Source organism: Haliotis rubra, unplaced genomic scaffold (assembly GCF_003918875.1).
Source record: "Haliotis rubra isolate DU_JTF1 unplaced genomic scaffold, ASM391887v1 Scf259, whole genome shotgun sequence".
Taxonomy (NCBI): domain Eukaryota; kingdom Metazoa; phylum Mollusca; class Gastropoda; order Lepetellida; family Haliotidae; genus Haliotis; species Haliotis rubra.
The window spans coordinates 108,821-131,584 of NW_025766658.1; the positions used below are offsets into that span (position 1 = coordinate 108,821).

The 22,764-nt window shown below is 40.0% G+C and overlaps 1 protein-coding gene across 1 annotated transcript; it reads right to left on the minus strand.

Annotated features, from left to right (window-relative positions):
* Positions 1-1,272: 1,272 nt before the first annotated feature.
* LOC124279963 (monocarboxylate transporter 4-like) lies at positions 1,273-22,013 on the minus strand. The gene is made up of 6 exons (XM_046715847.1): positions 21,905-22,013; positions 16,523-16,747; positions 6,732-6,875; positions 5,470-6,258; positions 3,977-4,027; positions 1,273-1,918 (listed from the first exon to the last, which is right to left on the minus strand). The coding sequence occupies exons 1-6, from the start codon at positions 22,011-22,013 to the stop codon at positions 1,770-1,772; spliced, it is 1,467 nt and encodes a 488-aa protein (XP_046571803.1). The 3' UTR covers positions 1,273-1,769.
* Between the last annotated feature and the right edge of the window lie 751 nt (positions 22,014-22,764).

Here is a 22,764-nt window from a genome sequence, read left to right on the forward strand (position 1 = left end):
GTGAGTCAACCTTTCACAGTTTCATTGAAGATAAGTAAGGCATAAGTTTACTAAATTTATTAAACATGTTAAACATTTGTTCAATATATTAACTATCAACTAACTTAAATTAAAGTATCTGGTTATTTATTCTAAGATAAGCTAGTCAACTTATAAACTTGACAATGGACATGTGCTTGTTGGTGTCGGCCATGACAGTTTTTCCATTATATCATTCAAAGTCATAGTTGGCACATGTATTTGTTACAGTAACATACTGTTCACTGATGTAATGCTTGTGATGTTAATGTAATGTTACTAGATATATTTATGGTTGGCCAAACTGTATTGTTTATAAATGTTGTTAAATGTGACAGTGTGTGTGCCTGTCCCCACTGAGAGACATTCTCCTTTATATGCAGGTACACGCGATCATCTCACCATCAACAATAATCTATATTCTTGTTGGCTGTGGTTAACTGTTGTTCATACAGCGTCGTCCAGAGACTCGAATCAATTACATCCCTGGACCACGGTCTCACTTACATTGTCTTGTAATCCCTTTTTCTTTGACCCAGATAAAACTTCATATAAATCATCATTGTGATTTTCCAAATATCCCCTGAATAAAGTGAATATATATTTTGCTAATTTCTTGAAGAGAGGTTCACCAAATCTTGATCTCTTATAAATTCTTCTTTTTAAACAGCCCGTGGGGTGAGGAAAATCTTCCCGCTGTTTACACATATTCAACAAGACATGTCTGAGAGCATCTAAATCTATTGTTTGTCCTTTCTAACAATTTTGACACAAAATCTTCCTTCGGAACAGAGGATAACTCAGAAATGATATATTCAATAACATCAGCATATCCATTTTGGTTGTGTAAATCGGGTGCAACAAGAAGTTCACACTCACCACTGTTGGTTGAATCGTTTCTCGAGTTTGTCATCACAACAGAGTCTAAAACTTCACCAATATGCACATCTTGAGTTTGTGACGGGTCACCAGCCATATCCGCCACTACCGTGGTCATTTGGTACACTTTGTACACCTTCTTCGTTAGTATAACCATTTAAAACACGATTTGAGTCAGAGACAGTTTACACAGGTCTACCCCTGACGCCATCTTGGATCATAAAACATCAGGTTTTACTATATACCCGACAGTAATACGTCTTATCCCTCTCAACTGGTAATCTTTAGTTGCAAGTTTTAAACAATAAGGATGGTAGACGTAGGTAAGTAGTCTTATTGTATGAAGCGTACTATAAATACAAGCGTATACAGACGTCAGCACTGGCGGGAGAGGAGTGTTCGTAAAAGTATACTTAATCTACAGCACGGTCGTCAACAAGTATTATATTACTTAATAGTTGTAAAGATACCGATATGTTATTAAGATTGGCAACAGTTCATTGGCACCAGGTCTTACTAAAATATTATACTTACTAACAAATAGTAAACTTTGATTTCTTTTTGTAAGATTTACAGATGGCATAAACAGCTTAGATGGGAGACGTCGTGTCATCAGTGTTATGCAGTGCAAGCTTAACTTGAGGAAGCCCGACGTCCCGATCCTTGATCACAATAATAATCACTGGTTGGGATGGTTTGGAAGATTTATCAATGCCAAGAGAAGATAGTTCACTATTTGCCTCACAGGGCAGACTTTTGACCAATAATATTTATGCATGAGTTGGTCACAGTCATTCAAGGCCCAAGTGATTACGCAAAAAACGTCTGTTTTAACTGTCTTCTAACAAAGCAATAACAATGGTAACAAACTATCACAGCTTGCTGTCGTCCTTTGATTTGCGCTCTTCTAGGGTGATGGCTTCAACTTTACTTGGGTCCGCAGTGTCATGGAGAGTCTTCGGTGACTTTCTGAAGGTTGTAGAGAGGAATCCACAGAAGGTGCAAGAGAGGAACATCACACCTGATGGAACAAGAGGCACAGTGAGTGACGGAGTGGGTCGGTGGGCGAGTGCGTCGGTGGATGAGTGAGTGAGGGTGTGAGTGGGTGGGTGAGTGAGTGGGTTGGTGGGTGGGTGAGTGAGTGAGGGTGTGATTGGGTAGGTGAGTGAGTAAGTGGGTGGGTGCGTGGGTGGGTGGGTGTGTGGGTGAGTGAGTGATGGTGTGTGTTGGTGAGTGAGCGAGTGAGTGACTGAGTAAGTGGGTGAGTGGGTGGGTGAGTGGGTGGGTGAGTCGGTGGGTGAATGAGTGAGTGTGGGGTGAGTGAGTGAGTGAACAGTATTCCAGTTCTATCACGGCGTGTCACCGTTATGAATGGTGACATTCCGACGTGATGTGGGCGTTTAGCAATTTGATGAAAGCATTGTCAGAAAAGTGAGTGAGTGAGTGAATCATTGCAACGGTATCACACGTCACACGAGCCAGACAAATGCAACATTAAGAGGGAGGATCATTCAGTTCACTTGGGAGAGGAGTCATTGACCATTTCTTGGATGGTCAGACCTGACTGAGGGACACACACAGGTTACAAAATGTCCATATATAGGACAAGCATGGGCAGATTACAAAGTGAAACTCTTGAACAAGAGCTGACGACACGCAATAAAGTCAAAGCCACAAATAGTTATGTTGTGCCCATTCTCTCTCATTCTTTTGGCGTTGTTGATTTTATCAAACAGGAAATGTAGGGCACACGAGTTTATGTGCAGTGTGGTGAAAAAAAGGGCGACCCTGCACTATACTTCGTTTGGATTAAGACGGCTGGCCTGAAAAGTGAAACAAAACGTTTTCTGTTTGCTGTTCAGGTCTGGTGTCGTAGCTGTCAGTGTATGATTTGGCATAAAAATGTTAATATGAAATGTAGATTATGTGATGAATGTAACGAGACTGTGCAACACCTTGTCAGTGAATACCCAGTGTCTTCACCAAGTCATCTTAAGTGACCTGAAACCAGTGGCTGGTTCCTTGTATTACCGTCTTTGCCATGCTTGTGGATTTGGCCCAGATGCACAGCCCACAATGTGCAGAGGGCGTCATGGTAAATGACCATTAGTTGGGCTACTCCCATATACAGCATCAGACGTGTAAGAGGCAGCACAAATATACTACCCATCAAAAGTTTAGACTCACTTAAAGCAGTCACTATATGTTATGTATAAACATATGGTTACATCGAAGATGAATTTCGCCACTAACTTGGGGGAACCAACTGCAGACGTTATGCAGATGAATTGCACGAGGATCATCCATCAAATTACTGAAAAGCATGTGCACATAACGTACATGTGAACAGCTGCGTTTTGGTGTAAAGCTTTGTTAAGAATTTGCCAATTTTCATCGAGTTTCATCATTTATTGAACTCATGATAATTATCATTTCAACGTTACGAATTTGTTTTACAATGCATCCTTCAACTTTGAAGCATCTGTGGTGTAGGGAACTTCAACACTGGGATAACACTTAGACGTTTTGCTAATTTCACGTATGACGACGTGCATGCGTGTGTATGTGTATGTTCGGCTGCTTGTACTAGCCAAGGCTGAAGCTGGTTTTATAGTGCTAGCCCACTGAGATACCAAGCCGCAGTGAAGCATGAATACCCCACTCAGTCACATTATACTGACTCCGAGCCGACCAGTCCTTGTTGTACCCATTAATGCCGAGCGCCAGGCAGGGACCAACAAGTACCATATTTTAACGTCTTTTGGTATGACGCGGTCGGGGATCGAACCCGCGACCTTCCGCTCTCTGGGCAGTGGCGTTATCAGCATCGATCTACGCAACTGGGATACGATTACATGTGTCAACCGAGTCAGCGAGCCTGATCACCCGATCCCCTAACGACAAGCATGGGTTGTTGAAGACCAATTCTAACCCGGATCTTCACTGGTCTAACTGGGATTTCTATACATCACTTCCGGTTTACTCACATGTACCTGATTGACAACAGTTGTTCAATCTGAAAAGTTTTAAAACAGTTCAATAGTCTTGGTTTATGGTTTATCTCCACTACACAACGTACCTGCAAATATGTAGACACCATAATATTCCTGGAATATTTTGAAGACATATCCTGGAAGACAGAAACATGAATGTAATGTATTGGTGTGGACGTTAAGGAATGGTGTGTCACGGTTGCTGCTGATGGTAAGCAGCACTCAACAAGTATGTGACACCACGTCTACTCCCCTACACGAGCTATAAACCAATCGTTAGATGTTACAATTGCGATACAATAAAAATGAAGTGTTACATCCAAGTAGGTATCAGTTCGTTACATGAAATTAATCCGACTTAGGATTATACTATCGGTTTCACTTATTTGGGTCGTCAGGCCAGATTTGAAAAGGTCATTATGCGACGATGTCGTATTGGCCATTCAAGCCATACTCACAGAATAATCCTCTGTAGCCCGTGCTTACCCCAAGGGCTAATTCCTGAGGATCGAAGTCATTCAAGACATACTCATAGAGTAATCCTCAGAAGCCCGTGCTTACCCCAGGGGCTAACTGTTGAGGATCGAAGTCATTCAAGACATACTCATACAGTAATCCTCAGAAACCCGTGCTTACCCCAAGGGCTAACTCCTGAGGATCGAAGTCATTCAAGACATACTCATATAGTAATCCTCAGAAGCCCGTGCTTACACCAGGGGCTAACTCCTGAGGATCGAAGTCATTCAAGACATACTCATAGAGTAATCCTCAGAAGCCCGTGCTTACCCCAGTGGATAACTCCTAAGGATCGAAGTCATTCAAGACATACTCATAGAACAATCCACAGAAGCCCGTGCTTACCCCAGGGGCTAACTGTTGAGGATCGAAGTCATTCAAGACATACTCATAGAGTATTCCTCAGAAGACCGTGCTTACCCCAGGGGCTAACTCCTGAGGATCGAAGTCCTTCAAGACATACTCATAGAGCAATCCTCAGAAGCCCGTGCTTACCCCAGGGGCTAACTGTTGAGGATCGAAGTAATTCAAGACATACTCATAGAGTAATCCTCAGAAGCTCGTGCTTACCCCAGGGGTTACTGTTGAGGATCGAAGTCATTCAAGACATACTCATAGAGTAATCCTCAGAAGCCCGTGCTTACCCCAGGGGCTAACTGTTGAAGATCGAAGTCATTCAAGACATACTCATAGAGTAATCCTCGGAAGCCCGTGCTTACCCCAGGGGCTAACTGTTGAGGATTTTGTTATTAGGCCTGTGTGCTGTACAATAAACTACGAACTCAAAGGTACCACAAATGTTAGTTCGTTATAACCGTAGTTTGTCATTTTGGTTAACATAAACAGTAAGTAGAACAGAAAACCTAGCTCGTTATATCAGTCAGTTCGTTATAAACGGGTACCTTTTATAGTGCAGTTAACAGTGCAGTTTACAGTATATTGGTGCCTGGGCAGTCAATCAAGTGCTGATTTACCGTCAAAATATTCTACCCATGATGTAACTTAAACATGGTTTTAAAACAACTTTTCGTTTGTTATTTATCAAACGGTTATAATGTTGTACCTGCTAAAGGCGGGCCAATAAGAAATCCGATACCACAAGAACCCATCAGAGCTCCAAAGCCGGTTGCCATGAGTTCCGCTCCAAGAATTTCAAATGTAATTGGATTGAACAGAGCCCAGCTGCTACCAGTGTAGAGACCAACAAAGAAGCCATACACACACACTGTCACTGAGGTAGATGTAAATAGGGGGGTGAGGAACGATAACACCCCCATAAGGCCGTTCAGGGACGCAAATATCAGTCCACTGCCTATGCCTGGATCTTGTGCTGCAAATCCTGTGAGAACACGCGACAGTACGCCACCTATACCGGAAGTAGAGACACTGAAAGATGCTGCTTGAAGAGATATTCCTTGTTTCCTTAAAAAGTCTGGAAGGTACAAATATATGGCCGATGTGCCCATGCCGAATGAACAACCACATAAAAGAAAGAACACAAATGATTTGTTCCTGAAAACCTTGGCATAACCAGAACAATCACCACACAACGCCATCAACAATGTAAGACATGTTGGACGACCACTGAATATCTTGGCACGGCATTTCCTTTCGAATCTGGTCGGCTTCATCAGCATCCCAAAAACACACGAATTGAATGCTATTGCTCCAACGATGAGGAACGCTTGGCGCAGTCCGTACGTATCTATGAGGAACTGGCATAAGGGCGGATGGACAAACACCCCAGTGGCCATCCCACACACCGCTATTCCGCACACCAGGCTCATGTTGTGTTTGAAATGGTAACCGAGAACAACTAGAGCACTCGTGTGAGACAAGCTGGTTCCAAGTCCTGAAAAAGATCAAGGTTTCACGTCATATACGAAATTTCTGAAACATATTTTGCTGTGATGAAATATACAGTGAAACACCCAACTTTGATGAGTCGAACCTACGATTGTCTCGAAGTAAGAGCTGAGTCCTTGTCTTTTCCTTCTCTAGACATCAGTTTACGGTTGTATCGAACCTTGAATAACTCGAAGTATTTACGTAGTTCCCTTCAACTTCGACACAACGGTGTTCGACTGTCTGGTTATGGTTTCAGTTGTCCAGAATTAGAATTAGGTTATGTAGGGGCCCTATTTCGCTTGAATGTAGACTGCAGTTATTGTCCGTGTTTGGAATTGAAAATATTTAATGTTAAAATGTTGGGAGGGTTTTCAGTGAAACGTGGTCTCGTCCCTGTTAGGCTCACTATGTTAGGATGACAATATGTGGAATATAGCACCAGTGTTATGCAACACCCATTCCCCTCGCTATACCTACCTGCAAGTAGGGCATAGGTTACAAAAAGCCACTTGATGTCGTTTACGAACATATTTGCAGAGAAACCTACAAGGCCTAGTATCCCAGAAATGACCACACAGGTGCGACAGTCTGTCATGTTGATGACGAAGCTTGCCGCCGGACCTGCGAAAATAAAGGAATATACCAAATTAGAAATAGTCTTAAACATTACATTTCTCCCTTACTGTGTCATAGTTCTAATACTGATAATATTGAAATTTATCAGTGTATATTGTCTGTCAAATTTCTAATATTTGTCTTATGACAATGTATTGTTGTAGTAAATATATTACATGAATGGTAGTGAGAGTCTGGAAACGTTCATAACGTTAGTAGTTCATAACAATAATTAGTTGTTAGGGATGTATTACTGTTTATGTAAGCAGTTGCGGGAAGTTATATTTTGGAGTATAGATTTACGCCGCACCCAGCAATATTCCACATATATGGCGGCGGTCTGTATATAAACGATTCTGGACAAGACAATAAAGTATAACTGACTGAGTTTGGTTTTACGCCGCTTTTAGCAATATTCCAGCAACATCACGGCGGGGGGACACCAGAAATGGGCTTCACACATTGTACCCATGTGGGGATTCCAACCCGGGTCTTCGGCGTGACGAGCCAACGCTTTAACCATTAGGCTACCCCACCGCCCCCAATAAAGTATAAACAACATGAGTATCGATCTACACAACTGGGATACGATGACATATGAGCCTGACCACCTGATTCCGTTAGTCGCCTCTAACGACAAGCATGGTTCACTGAATATCAATTCTAACCCGGATCTTTACGGGTATGGTGCTGTTGGAGTTAAATGCAGGGCTTCCAACGTGAAGAGAGAGGAAAGGTTCAGATGCCGGGGTCCAAGGGGTGCAGGCCCTGGTGGGTGGGGGTGGGCCCTGGTAGGTGCTTCATATATTCCTTTCTCAGATATATTCAGATCTTTGTAACCCAGTTTGGCGTGAGACTTTTCGGTTTTATCGTGAAATGAATAAAAAAATCGTGAGTCACAAGCCAAAGGCGTGAGAGTTGGCAGGCATGCACATGTAGTCCGAAAGTATCCAGAACACTGTAGATTGAATCCAGCATTGTATTGAATTTTTCGTATGCACAAGGACCTCGTTCATGTATGCCATGACCGGATTGTCAAGTATTTCCAAACATGAATTGCAAAACAGATACCCCAGTAAATACATGATCATACATTATTTCCGATGCATTCCTTTGAATTTCAATGGGTGCTGAAATTTCCGATTTCGTTCTAAGTTTACTCGGGTTGGAAACATGTAAATTTACGTAGGTGGGGAAACACATGTAAATTTTCAAACTTGCAGATGTTTACACACCTTAGATATTTATGCATCACACCGAATTTCAGGGGTATGTATATGAACGGTTCATACACCTTCATGTTACCTGTGCTCAAGCAAGATGATCATTTGTTTCCATCATGTGAATTACTTTGTTCATGTAATTTCATTTTCACACATTTTAGTACGTTTGAAATCAACGTTCACGTGACCTCATAATTCTTATCATGAAAAGAGCCTGACTAAGAAAGGAATATTACGCAAGCTAATTAAGCTGCACTCGCTCTTGCTACCAGTATCAGTTGCGCTTTGTCTGCGGTGTTGGCAAATCTTGTGAGTGGTGAACAAAAGGGCGATGAGCTGCCCCTTTGTCCTTGCAAGTGTCCCTAGCTGTCCCAACAGAATAGCACTTTATCTCTCTTGGAGCGCGGCCAAATACGCTACACGAACCAACTCGTAATTTCTTAAGTCTTTTCAGCTCGCGCATCAGTACTGTAAATAGTTTTTGGCAGTACATAATTGGAATATTATTGCACTGCATGTGACCTTTCTTATTACTCTCACAGTGCCTGAACCATGTTTTTTCTCCTTCCGCTCAGCCTTTGCTGTAACAACGCCAAACATGAACTTAAAGTTGTCCACATTTGTTTCATTAACACAAACGTATACGATAACAAACATTGCCATATCAAATTATATATTCTGTGAGACATGAAATGAAAAAGAGCTTTTATCGTGTAGCGATTATGACCGGATGGCACAGGCGGGTGCGTTCTCTGAGTATACCATAGGCATGTTGGACCCCTGTGCCTTTTGTGAAATTCGTCTTGATTGTCCTGTTTAATTTGACGATCCATAAACCCAGATTCCGAAAGCAAATGTCACACAAGTAAATGCGATGTTGCACTGCTGTAATTTTCCCTGTCGGAGGAGTCCTTCTAACAAGATATATATTCCGTTGTTTGGAGCAGGCCTTTGACTATTACGCCTCAGTGTTGCTAAACATCTTGCAGACCTTTAGCCTGACATAGGATCGCATGTTCAAATTCAGATCTGACAGGTGCCGAACATTTTGATTCCAACAAGAATGCAATATCTCAGTGGGCAAGTAAGTTGAGTGCTTTCTACAACCTTGGAGAGAATGGTATCGCTGTCCTTCTGATATTCCCCCGAACGGAAGCTCTATCCATTTAGGGTACAATGTGTATGCTACAGATTTGTAGGGGATAGTCTTAAGACTTTTCTACTTTGACCAGGATTCTTCGAACTTGCAACAGTCGTTTGAGAAGATCAAGAGAGAAAGGGGTACTGTGCGATGTATCTGGCAGACGTACATGGAGAAAGTTGGAAGAATGTTGCTGTATAAATACAATAATAGAAATACCGGTTATGTTTGAAAAGTACCCTCCATCTGATAGCCAGTGAGATTATTGTGAAAGATCGCAATATGTATGATCATAAACGGGACCAGATAAAAGTACGTGTCATTCATTCCCACATTATATCCCCTTCATAGACACAGTACATGGTTGTTACAGGTAGGGCAAACACCTTCTTCTATAGGCATCTGCCGGTTTCACGCTACATACATGTATTCAGATTATTGAGAAAAGTAGCGCTGCATGTTCTCCTCCATCCCACATATCATTGTATAGATACCCAGTGATTAGGGATAGCACTGCAGCAACTTAATGAAATTTACGACATACACTATCATCTGCAGTAGTACTGCCATACCTAGCATCGTATTTATTACCCTCTTACATAAGGTGAAATATCACAGGGTTGTCATGGTAACGATAATTGGCATATCATTTTTTGTCTTTTTCTTTTATCTGCGATCAGAATTTATATAAGTTTTGACGTGAGCATGTTAAGAGAAAAGAAGCTGTAAAACGAATATTTATGTGATCGAACCTATAGGCCTTTGTAAAAGCGAATTTCAGGCCACTTACATAAAAAAACCTTCATGATAAATATCTGCTAATCCGTGGCACGATTCCAACCATATCATGGGCATGTGTTTGTGAATCATAATGAAATAGTGATGTTACAAGGCATCCATGCCGCGTCAACAACACATGCAAACGCACGAGAATTGCAGTACGGGGCCCCTAAACCACTGATGCTCCATGACCTGGAGACACATGTGATTGAGCGTATGTAGGGAAAGGTAGAAGACAAAAGACAAAATGGATACTCGTGCCGTTATACTTTTGAATTATAAGTAAACATTCGTTCTTATAAATGTATACTTTCCAGTTTCAACCAAATGTACATTTGAAGGATATTTAAATCTAGGTTAAGTTATTTGAATCACATTTACAATTAAAAGACCCAAACAATGGTCTGTTGTCAAAATATTTTGTTTTCCATATCATGTCCCAATCTGTATCCAGAGACCATATAATAGTCTATTATATGGTCTATGTTGTATCATAGTCACAGAACGATATTATTTCCCCTTCCGCCCAGCCCTTACTGTAATGCTTACGCCCTAAATGAGGCATATCTAGATATTCCCAGGTTCAACGTTTGTTATAATCTGCAGGAAAACTCACTGCAGGGTTCGGGTTACAGAGTAAACATACCAAACACCCATGGCCGGCGGGGACCAACATCTTCAGTAACATTTAGATCTGCCAACGCTTAATTCGCAAGTGGTGAGGCAATACGCTAAAGAGGCTAAGGGTCCTGTACCATGTTTGTGAAATATCTATGATGCCTTATATGAAGTCTATAATCTAAGCAAGTCTAGCTATGTATGGCTTCAAGTCACTGCTTGAATAAAGGCTACTTTAGAATTTTGTTTGGTAAATATTAGCATTTCACTGACTTAATCATATTGGAAAACACATGGCAACCTCTGTGTGTGTGTGTGTGTGTGTGTGTGTGTGTGTGTGTGTGTGTGTGTGTGTGTGTGTGTGTGTGTGTGTGTGTGTGTGTGTGTGTGTGTGTGTGTGTGTGTGTGTGTGTGTGTGTGTGTGTGTGTGTGTGTGTGTTGGGGTTCAAAAGGCAGATTAGTGATTTTACGGAAATCACTGTCTGTGCTAATCAGACTGGAACTGTTAAGGTGCCCCTATTAGTGATAGGGAAATCATTAGGTAAACAAATGCTTAGGCGGAGGAATTAGGACTGGATCATCTTTTTTTCTACCTTATAGACATACCTATGTCTCGAATACATCGATAAGTCGAATCTATAACTTGGTCCCCAGAGATTCGACTCATCGGGATTTGACTGTACTTCATTGTGACTATGATTAAGATCATTGTAAAACACAAGGGTTATTTTCTTTGAGTTAACTGACAGGCTTTCGGTATCAAATATTTGGAACTCCGGCCAAAGGTGATGTTATGCTGTCTGGAAATATAGCGTTTTTGTGATGCTTTGGTTCCACTTAATGATAAGTGATTGTTAAATGTACATATGATGTTTTTGAAGGATACTCTCAGTTGACTCAGGGACTTTGCACGTGTTTTCCCCCACTCTTTCCACACCCATCCTTCGGTTTTTATGTTTGTGACATGATCTGCACACTGATAATTTAAACAGGTATATAAATAATAACTGTTTGCAATCTTTACCCAGTTTAGTTTTCCATTTATTTAGCAATTTTCAGTTTCTACTAATTTCTGGAAATTTTTAACGGAGGTGCATTTAACAGTTTTACCCAATAACAGTAAAGCATACAGATAATACGTTTCGGTAGTTTGATAGGTTAATAAGTTTACATTATATTTCATGATATTGGGATGTCAAAATGATTAACATTATTATATAAAGTGTAACAAATCAGACAGCAAAAAGCAAAAATTAAAAACGCATGAGCAACATAAATGATGTCAGGTAGTAAGCTTTCAATAATTACAGAAACTGCTTAGTTATCTAACTTTATAAACTAATTGCAGTCACCAGAGTTTTTCTATAATCTACCCCAGAGATGGACTCAAAATAGGTGTACAGTATATTCCGTCGGGTAACTAAAATTTGAGAAAACTTCCGTATGGGACAATATCTGTATTCCGAATCAAAAAGAGGCCATCCCAAGTAGTGGTGTAACGATTCATCGATAGTATCGATGTTTGCATAGTCAGCTATGCGATACGAATGCATCAATACAAAACACATTTAGGCAATACATCCGGATATTTATATCGCGAGGGTCCATGATACATCGATGTATCGCCACAAGAGACGATATATCCCGATACTACTTAAGTTCTACTTAAAGTTGTAAGGAGTATTGCATTAGGAATAGGAAGGGAGTCTCTTTGAAATCCTTCTGAAATTTAAAAACAGATTGAGCCTTATAGGAATTTCTTTGCATTTGTTACATGAACAAAGGAGTTGGTGTAGAAGTGAAAGAGTGTGAACATGTTTCAAACTGTGAGAACTGTACAATACTTGTCGTCAAGTAATTGAAATATGTTTTAGTTGTTTGACACATAACACCATTTATTCACAACTATGAATGGTGTCTTACCTTTGTTAAGAAAGAGAACACAGATAAGATACAATTTAGGCAGCAGACTAAAGAGTTTTTTTCAGTGATTCTGATATAAATTACATTGAATTGTTTGTGAAAGAATTGGTGTAGAAACACAACTTCCCAAAGTAAACTTCAGTTTCAAATTCATTTTCAGGAGTGCTGACCATGTTTGACTGAACCTTCTTCAACATGAAATGCTGAAATTATATTAGCTCAACAGCTTTTTAAGTGTGTGTGTGTGTGTGTGTGTGTGTGTGTGTGTGAGTGTGTGTGTGTGTGTGTGAATGTAACACAAGTTTTATAAAATTTATAACTATTTTAAGTCACGATATGGCTGAAATATTGCCACTATGACTATAAATTTTAACTCACTCACTCACTCACTCACTCACTCACTCACTCATGATATATCGTCTCGCCTCATTAAACTGGTATCAGGATATATCGTCTCCCCGCTTAGGCTACGAAACTCAACTCTAATACCAAGTATGTGGATATTAACACATTTACAACTGTTACAGAAAATTACATCAGTAATACATTGTAATCATCCTTTTTGAAAGTATAGATAGCTATGATCATGAGTATGACAAGTGTGCACTAAAATTAGGGACCTACAGGTTCATGTCTGTGTGAACACACCTGTCTGTGTTTTATTGCAATAAGCAGTCTCTCCTTGTATGTCATATATAAGAAGTGTACCTAAGGCCAGTTATTTAAACTATAATGTAATTTCCATTGCAAAAAGGATAAACGGTATTACCTACTGATCCGAAAGGCTTATCAGTACCCCACCGCCACCAGCCCACCCTATGCCTACCCTATCCCACACCCTCTCCCGCTCACACACATGCACACACGTGCACACACTCCCTAACATACATATCGCTCTGGTCCATAGACCCAATATTTGAACCTTTTAAACAGACATCATGTGTGTGTCAAGAAAGGCAGGCACGTTAATAGTGGTGCTCAGTCATGGCTATCAATTCGCCATGTGTTGCTAATGATCTCCGTGCATTATGGTGTAGTCCAACGCGCTAACGAACCCGATGTGACAGTTACATTACAGAACCATTGAAATACATGTTAAAGTAGTGTTAATCTTGTAACACTATATTTACCAATTACTAACCATTTACGCGTGTACTAAATATATGACAAACCCAACCCTGGTCATACGAGATTTCAAAGGTATTAAATTGCATGTCCTACAATCACAGCATTTACATATGTTACACATGCTAGAAAACACATGAAAACAATGGCCAGATTTACATACCTGTGAAATACATGTAAATACAGAGTTGAGTGTTCGTTTATTTTAACATCCCTTAAACGTGTGTAAATCTGACAGCCAGATGATACGTAGATTTCAAACGTTTGTTCATATGGACGCCGGATGAAACGTATATTTCCTAACGTTAGTAAATTTGGGTAATATAGTAATTTTGTGTGGTGGTAGTTAGCTTCTTTGAGTGGCATTTTAGAAGTTGGGAACTACAATATAGAACAAACTTTATGGATAACAACTTCTTTTTATTCGTGAGTGCGACGTTTCGATACAGATTCTTGTACCGTTGTCAAGCATAATGGAACATGAAGAAGGGGGAAGTGTATATATACTGGATCTAACAATGTAACAAAGAAAACAACATAATTAACATAATTGGCTAGGCAGAAAGCAAAGCATAAACATCTCATTATTATTTGTACATCATTGGCTTCGACGCCTGTCCTTTGTCTACTCTCTGGCTTCATCAGCTTTCTGCCTAGCCAATTATGTTAATTATGTTGTTTCCTTTGTTACATTGTTACATCCAGTATATATACACTTCCCCCTTCTTCATGTTCCATTATGCTTGACAACGGTACAAGAATCTGTATCGAAACGTCGCACTCACGAATAAACAGAAGTTGTTATCCATAAAGGTTGTTCTATAGTGGTGGTAGTTGTTGATCCTATACAGACAGAATAGATCAAGTGACAAGTGTGGACTAATGACGAGGCTTCGGCACATCACACTTACAGAGCGTGCCAACGGGCCTTCAGATGGACTTCACAAAACAACGTCATGCGATTTGGGATCAGGAACGCTCAAACGTTTTTAAATTAATATATGTCATTCAGCAACCCCTCCACAAGTTACCTTGGCAACAGGGTAAAGTTTGGCCGATTGGCAGTGACATTGGTACAGGAGAAAGTGAATCAGGCCTTTCTCATCATGTTTGTTATATTTCACCAACATTTGACATTGTCAGATAAGTTATTACAATAAAAATGAAACTTACTCTTGCATAAAATGAAGATAATATAAAGCGCCTAATGCGCTGGAGTCAGTATTCACGGAAATTGGACCCATACAACCATATTTAATGCAAAAACATCACTGGTTCATCAATGGCAGGGGCTGTGGGGTAGCCTAGTAGTTAAAGCGTTCGCTCGTCACGCCGAAGACCCGGGTTCGATTCCCCACATGGGTAGAATATGTGAAGCCCATTTCTGGTGTCCCCCGCCGGGATATTGCTGGAATATTGCTAAAAGCGGCGTAAAACTGAACTAACTCACTCACTCATCATTGGCACGAGTAGCTTGAATATGATCAGTGCCAACTGCAAACGTGACTAGATATGTTCATTACAATATCTCATAATGATCACGTTTAATGTTTATTTCTGTTTACCGTACTTCGCTTGAATGTGATGTGTTGTGACTGCAAATATGATTCGCGCTGATACATACAACCCTTACGTTTAGTACGTGGAATGTTTCCTAGTATATAACATACTATAACATACTTATCAGATTTTGAGCAGACATTAGCAGCAAACGTTCTGTGTTCACACTTCCTTTGTCTGAAGGAGAGTGTTTATTGCAGTGTAATATTTCTTAAGATAGTTACCTGATTGTATTTTATTGGTATTGTTATCATTCAATGGAAGGCCATAACAGTGTGTTTAAACAATAATATGTTGTCAGGAATGCATCTCTATCTACTGGAAGCACTGACGTTTCAGTGATATCGCCACTTCATACTGTAATGCTAACTAATGGTTCTGTTATTATTGCTGTTAAAATTATCAGTATTCCTAACTCAGTCATGTGGAAATGTTTAGAATTATCAGTATTAATTAATTTATAACCTTTTCTAAGAATGGTAGTAGCAAATATTCAAATATGTTACAATAAGGTTTTAGTTGGTTTGTAGCGCCTACGAACATTAGCCTGTTTGTAGTGTTGTATTCAGCCGAACATGGCTTCAAGTCACGAGATTTCCACAATCAAAATTGTCTCTGTATTCATTATTTAGCTTGGAATTCTAACGAATAAATTATTCATCGACGTCAACATCCATAACGAAATATGAACATCTGTTACTTCTGTTCTGTTTATGTTAGAACGAGTTTTCAGCTTTAACATCTGGGCAGTCACATGTAGAACGCACTATTTACGCGAACACACATGCTCCAAACGTATTAGTGAGTGGGGTTTAACAGGTTTATGAACGTATTCCGGTTAAAAATTTAAAGGCGGGTGCTAACTGAACGAGTGGGGAGAGCCCGATGTGATGGAAGTCTCAGATGTTTACCGCATGAACACCATGAGCACGGCCCGTGATGAAAAACCTGGAAAACATAATCGAGGCATTTTGGGTGTGACCAACGGACGCAACCTTCCACAGCAAACTCAACCCAACGGAAGTTAAAAAGATTATTCCAAATCTGCATCCTCGTGAGGATCTGGTTAGAGTTGATCTTCCTTGTCGCGGATGGCGACTGACGGGTTCGGGTGGACTTGGTTAATGAGTCAGATCATCATATTCCAGTGGCGCAGATCGTTGCTCGTGTTGTCAAATAGTGGATTGTCTGCTTACAATCAGCCATCGTATGGCCAGAATAAAGCTAACGTTAAAGAACCAGATATAAAAAAACATGTAATGAACTCAAACAAACAAACCAACCTGCAAGAGAGGACATGCTGAAGAATAAGGAACTAAGCCAGACCGTAACGTCAACATCAGCGCGGTACGTCTCCAGTAATGCTACGTGGAACACTCCAGAGGCATAAGTGAGACTTGAGTTGAGGAACAACGTCATGAACGACAGGGCGATAATGAAGTAGGAATACCAGCCTTGTTTCTGGACGTCGCCATCCTTGTCCATCATCTTGACCACAACGACCACCCCTGAAACAGCACATTGCCAGTAGAATATGGGTCTGTGGGCGAGATAACAACCTAATTGAATGCAACCCTTACCTCCACCACAGATACGCCCACATCTACAGTGACATCCTTGAAATAGCCAAACATGAAATGAGAATATCGTGACGCTGCGTGATGTGGCGGTATCGATCGAGCATCCCCCTGTCGTTACTATCCACTTACTCTACCTGGTATTAGAAGCTGATCCGGGTCATAGACGGGTCATCCTGTGAGCCGGGGCTATTCGGTGCTCGAAGTGTAGCGTGTCTGGCATTCATATCAGATCAGATCATCAGTTATTCGAATCACAAATTTACTCTGATTAATTGTATTCTATTATTGGTACCATTTGTTTGTTTGTTTGTCAACACCGCACTCATCAGTATTCCAGCTATATGGCGGCGGTCTGTAAATAATCGAGTCTGGACCAGACAATCTAGGGATTGACATCATGATCATCGATCTACGTAACTGGGATACAATGACATGTGTTCACCAAGTCAGCAAGCCTGACCACCTGATCCCGTTAGTCGCCTTTTATGACAAGCAGTAGTATAAACAATGGGGGTACGGGACCAGCCTATGTAAGGCAAGGAATCAATAAGTATCTATTCCTAACTCATATTAATTTATAAATCCATAACACAACTACTTTTCATCTCCCCTGTAAAAAGTAGCCACAGTCTTACTCGAAAGACTATGTGGTACTGGACCATAAACCCATAACACAACTACTTTTCACCTCACCTGTAAAAAAGTAGCTATAGTCTTACTCTAAAGAGGAAGACTATGTGGTACGGGGCATGGAATCAATAAGTATCCTATTAATTTGTAAACCTATAACTTTTTATCTCCCGAGGAAGACTGTGTTTATGTTTTTTCTCTCACCATGAGAGTGTCACATTTCATGAAGCCAAATGGTATCAAGTCCCTCGATGTATGAAAGGTGTATGTTACGGGTTAGATTACACAATCCTATATCTATTACATCATGTTATGTTTAACATGAAGGATGTTTGTCTATTTAGAGAATTGTTTTCACATATAATATCAACACTGTGTTTGTAACTTTATGATATGTTTACAGTACATGAATTGAAAAAGCAAGCACGAGACCGTGGACTTCGAGGTTATTCTCGTATGAGAAAACATGAATTACTAGATTTATTAGGTTTTAAGTATCAAAAAACACCTACTGTGAAAGAACTAACAAAGCAAGCTCGTGAACGTGGAATGTGAGGTTATTCTCGTATGAGGAAATCTGAGCTCATTGAATTACTGAAAGAACAAAAACCTATAGAATTACAATTCACGCCTACTGAGCATGCTGTAGGTGAATATTTGAGAGGTTGGAAGATGGAAGTTCAAAGAAACATAGACGTTGAAGATATAAACCCATTGGTATTTGACAAAGTAAACGAAGAACTGAAAGATTTAAGAGGTATTAAATTTCAACTCACGTTAAACATGACACTAGAGAAACAACAGTCGAATGAACCAACTGAATACACCAATGTTTACTTCAGAGGTAATCAAGAAGTTTCAACGCAACCAGACACTATCAATTCGATGGGAAAACTGGGGTGTCAGGATCACACAAGACGATTACGAACACGTGGTATGATTATCTAGGTGATTACGATTTGTATTTGAAAACAAACGTGTTATTGCTGGTTGATGTATTCGAGATATTCAGAAAAACGTGTTCGAAGCAATACGGGTTGGACCCGGCATGGTATTATTCAAGTCCTGGGCTCTCGTGGGATGCCCTACTGAAGAAAACCGGTGTGAAATTAGAATTATTCACCGATTACGATATGCATCTGTTTATAGAGAAAGGGTTACGCAGTGGTATTTCCATGGTATCAAAACGTTATGCCAAAGCTAACAACGAGTATGTGAAAGGCTACAACCCTAAAAAACCTACAAACTATCTATTCTATCTAGATGCAAACAACCTGTACGGCTGAGCCATGAGCCAGTATCTACCTACCTGTGGTTTCGAGTGGACATCTGAGATCGATGATGTTATGAGCATCGCACCGGATTCGAACAAGGGTTATATACTCGAAGTGGATTTAGAATATCCGGAGGATTTACACACCTCACACAACAGTTATCCCCTGGCTCCAGAGCGTTTGAAGGTAAATATGGAATGGATGTCTGACTACCAACGAAATTTGCTGGGTCCTACAGGACGGGTGGTAAACGTTGAAAAACTCGTACCTAACTTGATGAATAAAACCAAGTACATCATTCACTATCGCAATTTACAACTATATCTGTCGCTGGGTATGAAGCTGACTAAAATACATAGGGTACTAAAATTCAATCAAAGCCAGTGGATGGAACCATACATCAGAATGAACACGGATTTACATAAGATAGCCGCCAGCGACTCCGAGAAAAACCTGTACAAACTCATGAACAACTCTGTATTTGGTAAAACGATGGAGAATTTACGAAAACGCGTTAACGTGAAGCTAGTCCGGTCGAGTGAGGAGAACAAACTCAGGAAATTGATATCCAGCCCGGCGTACAATAGAAGTATTATATTCGATGATGACTTGGCAGCAATACATATAAAAAAGAGCCACATTATACTTAATCGACCGGTTTATTTTGGTATGAGCATTCTAGACCTATCCAAACATCTCATGTATTACTTCTACTATAACGAGCTCAAGAAACAATACGGTGAAGGGTGTGAGGTGTACACTGATACGGATTCATTACTCATGGAAATTCAAACCGAGGACGTGTACGAGGATATTAAAAACAATATACACCTATACGGTACCAGCGATTACCCAAAAGACCACCCCAAACATAGCCAAGTCAACAAAAAGGTGTTAGGTAAGATGAAAGATGAATGTGCTAGCATACCAATCACCGAATACGTCGGATTGAGACCTAAGATGTATTCTATCAAAAAGGCAGATGACGCTGAAATAAGAAAGGCTAAAGGTGTGAAAAAAGAATGTGGTGAAACGACATATTAAACATACCCTCTACAAACAGACCCTGTTCGAGAAGAAAACGTTCAAACACCAGATGAACATACTTCGTAGTGACAGGCACAAGATATACAGGATGACTATAAATAAGACGTCTCTATCACCAATGGATACAAAACAATGGATAGCTTCAGATGGTGTCAAAACCTTTGCTTACGGTCATAAAAAATTTTAAATTTATATATATAATGGAGAAAATTTACTACAGCCCGCGAGGATATTGGAAAGGGGTAGATGGTATTACAAAATTATCTAAAGCCGCACGTGTTTCGGAAGAAAAAGCCAAAGCCTGGTTACAAAAACAAGTTATATGGCAAATATACTTACCAGCACCAAAATATATACCGAGGAGAAAATTCGGTATACATACACCTAATCAAGTTCACCAGGCCGACCTGTTGTTTCTTCCACACGACAGGGTGAGAGGTAAAACCTATAAGTACGCCCTGACAGTTGTAGACGTAGCCAGCCGCGGTGAGGTGGGAGCCCATCGAAGTCAAGCTATAGTAGAGAGATTCAATCGCTCCATAGCCGAACGTTTGTTTTCACACCAATATTCACGTGATTTAGCGGATCCTAATAACAGAAACACTGAATGGGTAGAACGACTTCCACGGGTGGTTGACTTCCTGAATAATGAAATAACAAGACTACTTGATAAGAGACCAGTTGAAGCAATCCGTATGAAATCCGTTGTATCAGAGGCAGCAGCACCCCGTCGTAAAAAGGAAAAAAAAAATCCAGATCGCGCGCTTGTTAGATATTTATATCAACCAGGTGAATACGAGGGAGACACCCGTAAACGTGCTACAGATCCTATATGGTCTATGAAAACGTACAATATCAGTCGAGTGGATGTCAAAGACGGGGAACCTAACATATACTTCTTGAAAGACGGACCACGTAGAGGATTCGTACGTGAGGAATTACAAATCATACCACAGTGATGAAAAAAATATATACTTATACCATTATCTTTAACAAACGTTTAACTTCGCAGATGTAGTCTTTTTTCTTATCACAAATAAGTTTAAATCGTAATTTATCCGCGCCATGGGCTTTACATAATCGGTAATGACCTTTAACTCCTATACCACACACCGAACACGTATAGTTAGTATAACCTTTACGGTGAAAACAACAATAACCCTCAATGCGGCTTTTATTACCACAAATTTCAGTTTTCCCCATAAGAACCCATTGACAAAGATATGGTGCGTATCTCATTTTTGATATAATAATTTGTGTAATTAGTCTAATTGTTTCACAATTAACACTGTCGATGCTAAACCCAGTGCCACGAATACCAACTCACGATCTTTTTGCCCATTGGAAGGAGTGTAATACTGAGAAATCGTTGGTGCATTGCCTAATGGTTCTAGTTGTTCACCTGTTAGCACGTAGTATTCTTTCATAGCTTCGTCGACGTCCTTGAAAGTTCTAACAGAATGATTTTCGCGTTGTAGTTGATTATTGATAAAATCTAATCTCTTCATGCGTCTCTTAGCGTATTCAGCCTGTGCGGTCTGCAGTTTTTCTACAGCTATATCATGTCGTTTTCTCTCCGATTCTACCTCAGCCGCGTTTGACTCTCGTAATTTAGAAAATAGATAATTACTCCCGGAAAATGCTAGGGCATTCACAAGAGCTCCACCAACCATCATTGCTATCGTGGCCATATTATATATATTACTTTAAAATATTTTCAGGTATAATACCTTGTTTTATCAGAACGTCCTTGGTGGCCATCACCATACCAATATTCATAGTAAGCATAGCAATATCCTGCAGGTCGAAGTCGAGTTTTATAGTCGGTTGTTTTAAAATCATTTTAGTCAACCGAGCGTATCCTACTGCTAATCCGGAAACCACTAAGGCGTGGTATGCATCATTAACGAATGTTTTTCCCTCAGACATGATATATGTTAATAGAAATATAATTTTAATTATAACATAATATGAGGGTTGATCTCCTCTTGGGGTGTTGATGATGGCTGTGGTTGTGTTTGTTTTGGTTTAAATAACATAAATAATGAAACAACAGCAGTGGCTACTACACCACCTACGGTAAACCACAATGTGTAATTATTTTTATGGTGCCTGGCTAAGGCGTTTTTTCTACCAGCTTCAACTCTTTTTTTGTTCTTCTTCTTTGTGACATGCGTCACTGGCTCCGTCTTTGGTGTTTCCTCCTCTGGAATCTTGGTTATTTCTTCCTGGGTAGTATCCATCTTGTATATTATTATTATTATTTTTTTCCTCTTTAAATTGACAATGCTTTGCTGTGATAATCGCCGCCGTCACCGGGGCTAAAAACATCCCGTATTTGTGGTACAGCACGCAGCTGATAGAGCTCAAGGCGTGTTCAATAAACGTGTCTTTCTCTAGGTCCTCCCACAAATAGAGTCGACGTGCCGGTGGGATGGGTGAAAATAATGATGCTATACCTGTGTAAATCTGGGTAATAGTAGAACCTATAACTTTTGTCATCTCAGCCCCGAGCTGTGACTCATACCTGGCGTATAATTTATTTATTTCCTCATCTGACATTTTCTGAATTTTATCAGCAGTAATATGATCTCCTAAATATTGTTTTGCCTTACCACCCACAACTAATGTTACCAGTCTGTCTCGCTGCTTGTCGTCCTTTTGTTCATCTGAAACTAATATCTGTTCTAGTAATTCATCACAATCCATTTTATAATATAGTAATCTAGTTTTAATTTTTTTTAAATAATAACCAACCCACACTAAATACAGAGAGATAAAGGTTAGGTTACACACGACTATAACTTCAAAAACCGACATTTATACTAAAACTTACTAAAATTACTAAAACATTACTAAAAATTACTAAAAATTACTAAAACATTACTAAAATTTACTAAAAATTACTAAACTATTACTTGGTAATCCACTGGTTGGTCGGTTTTCAACACGAGCTTAGCACGTTTAGTTCTGGCGAGCTGTTTCTTAACCCGT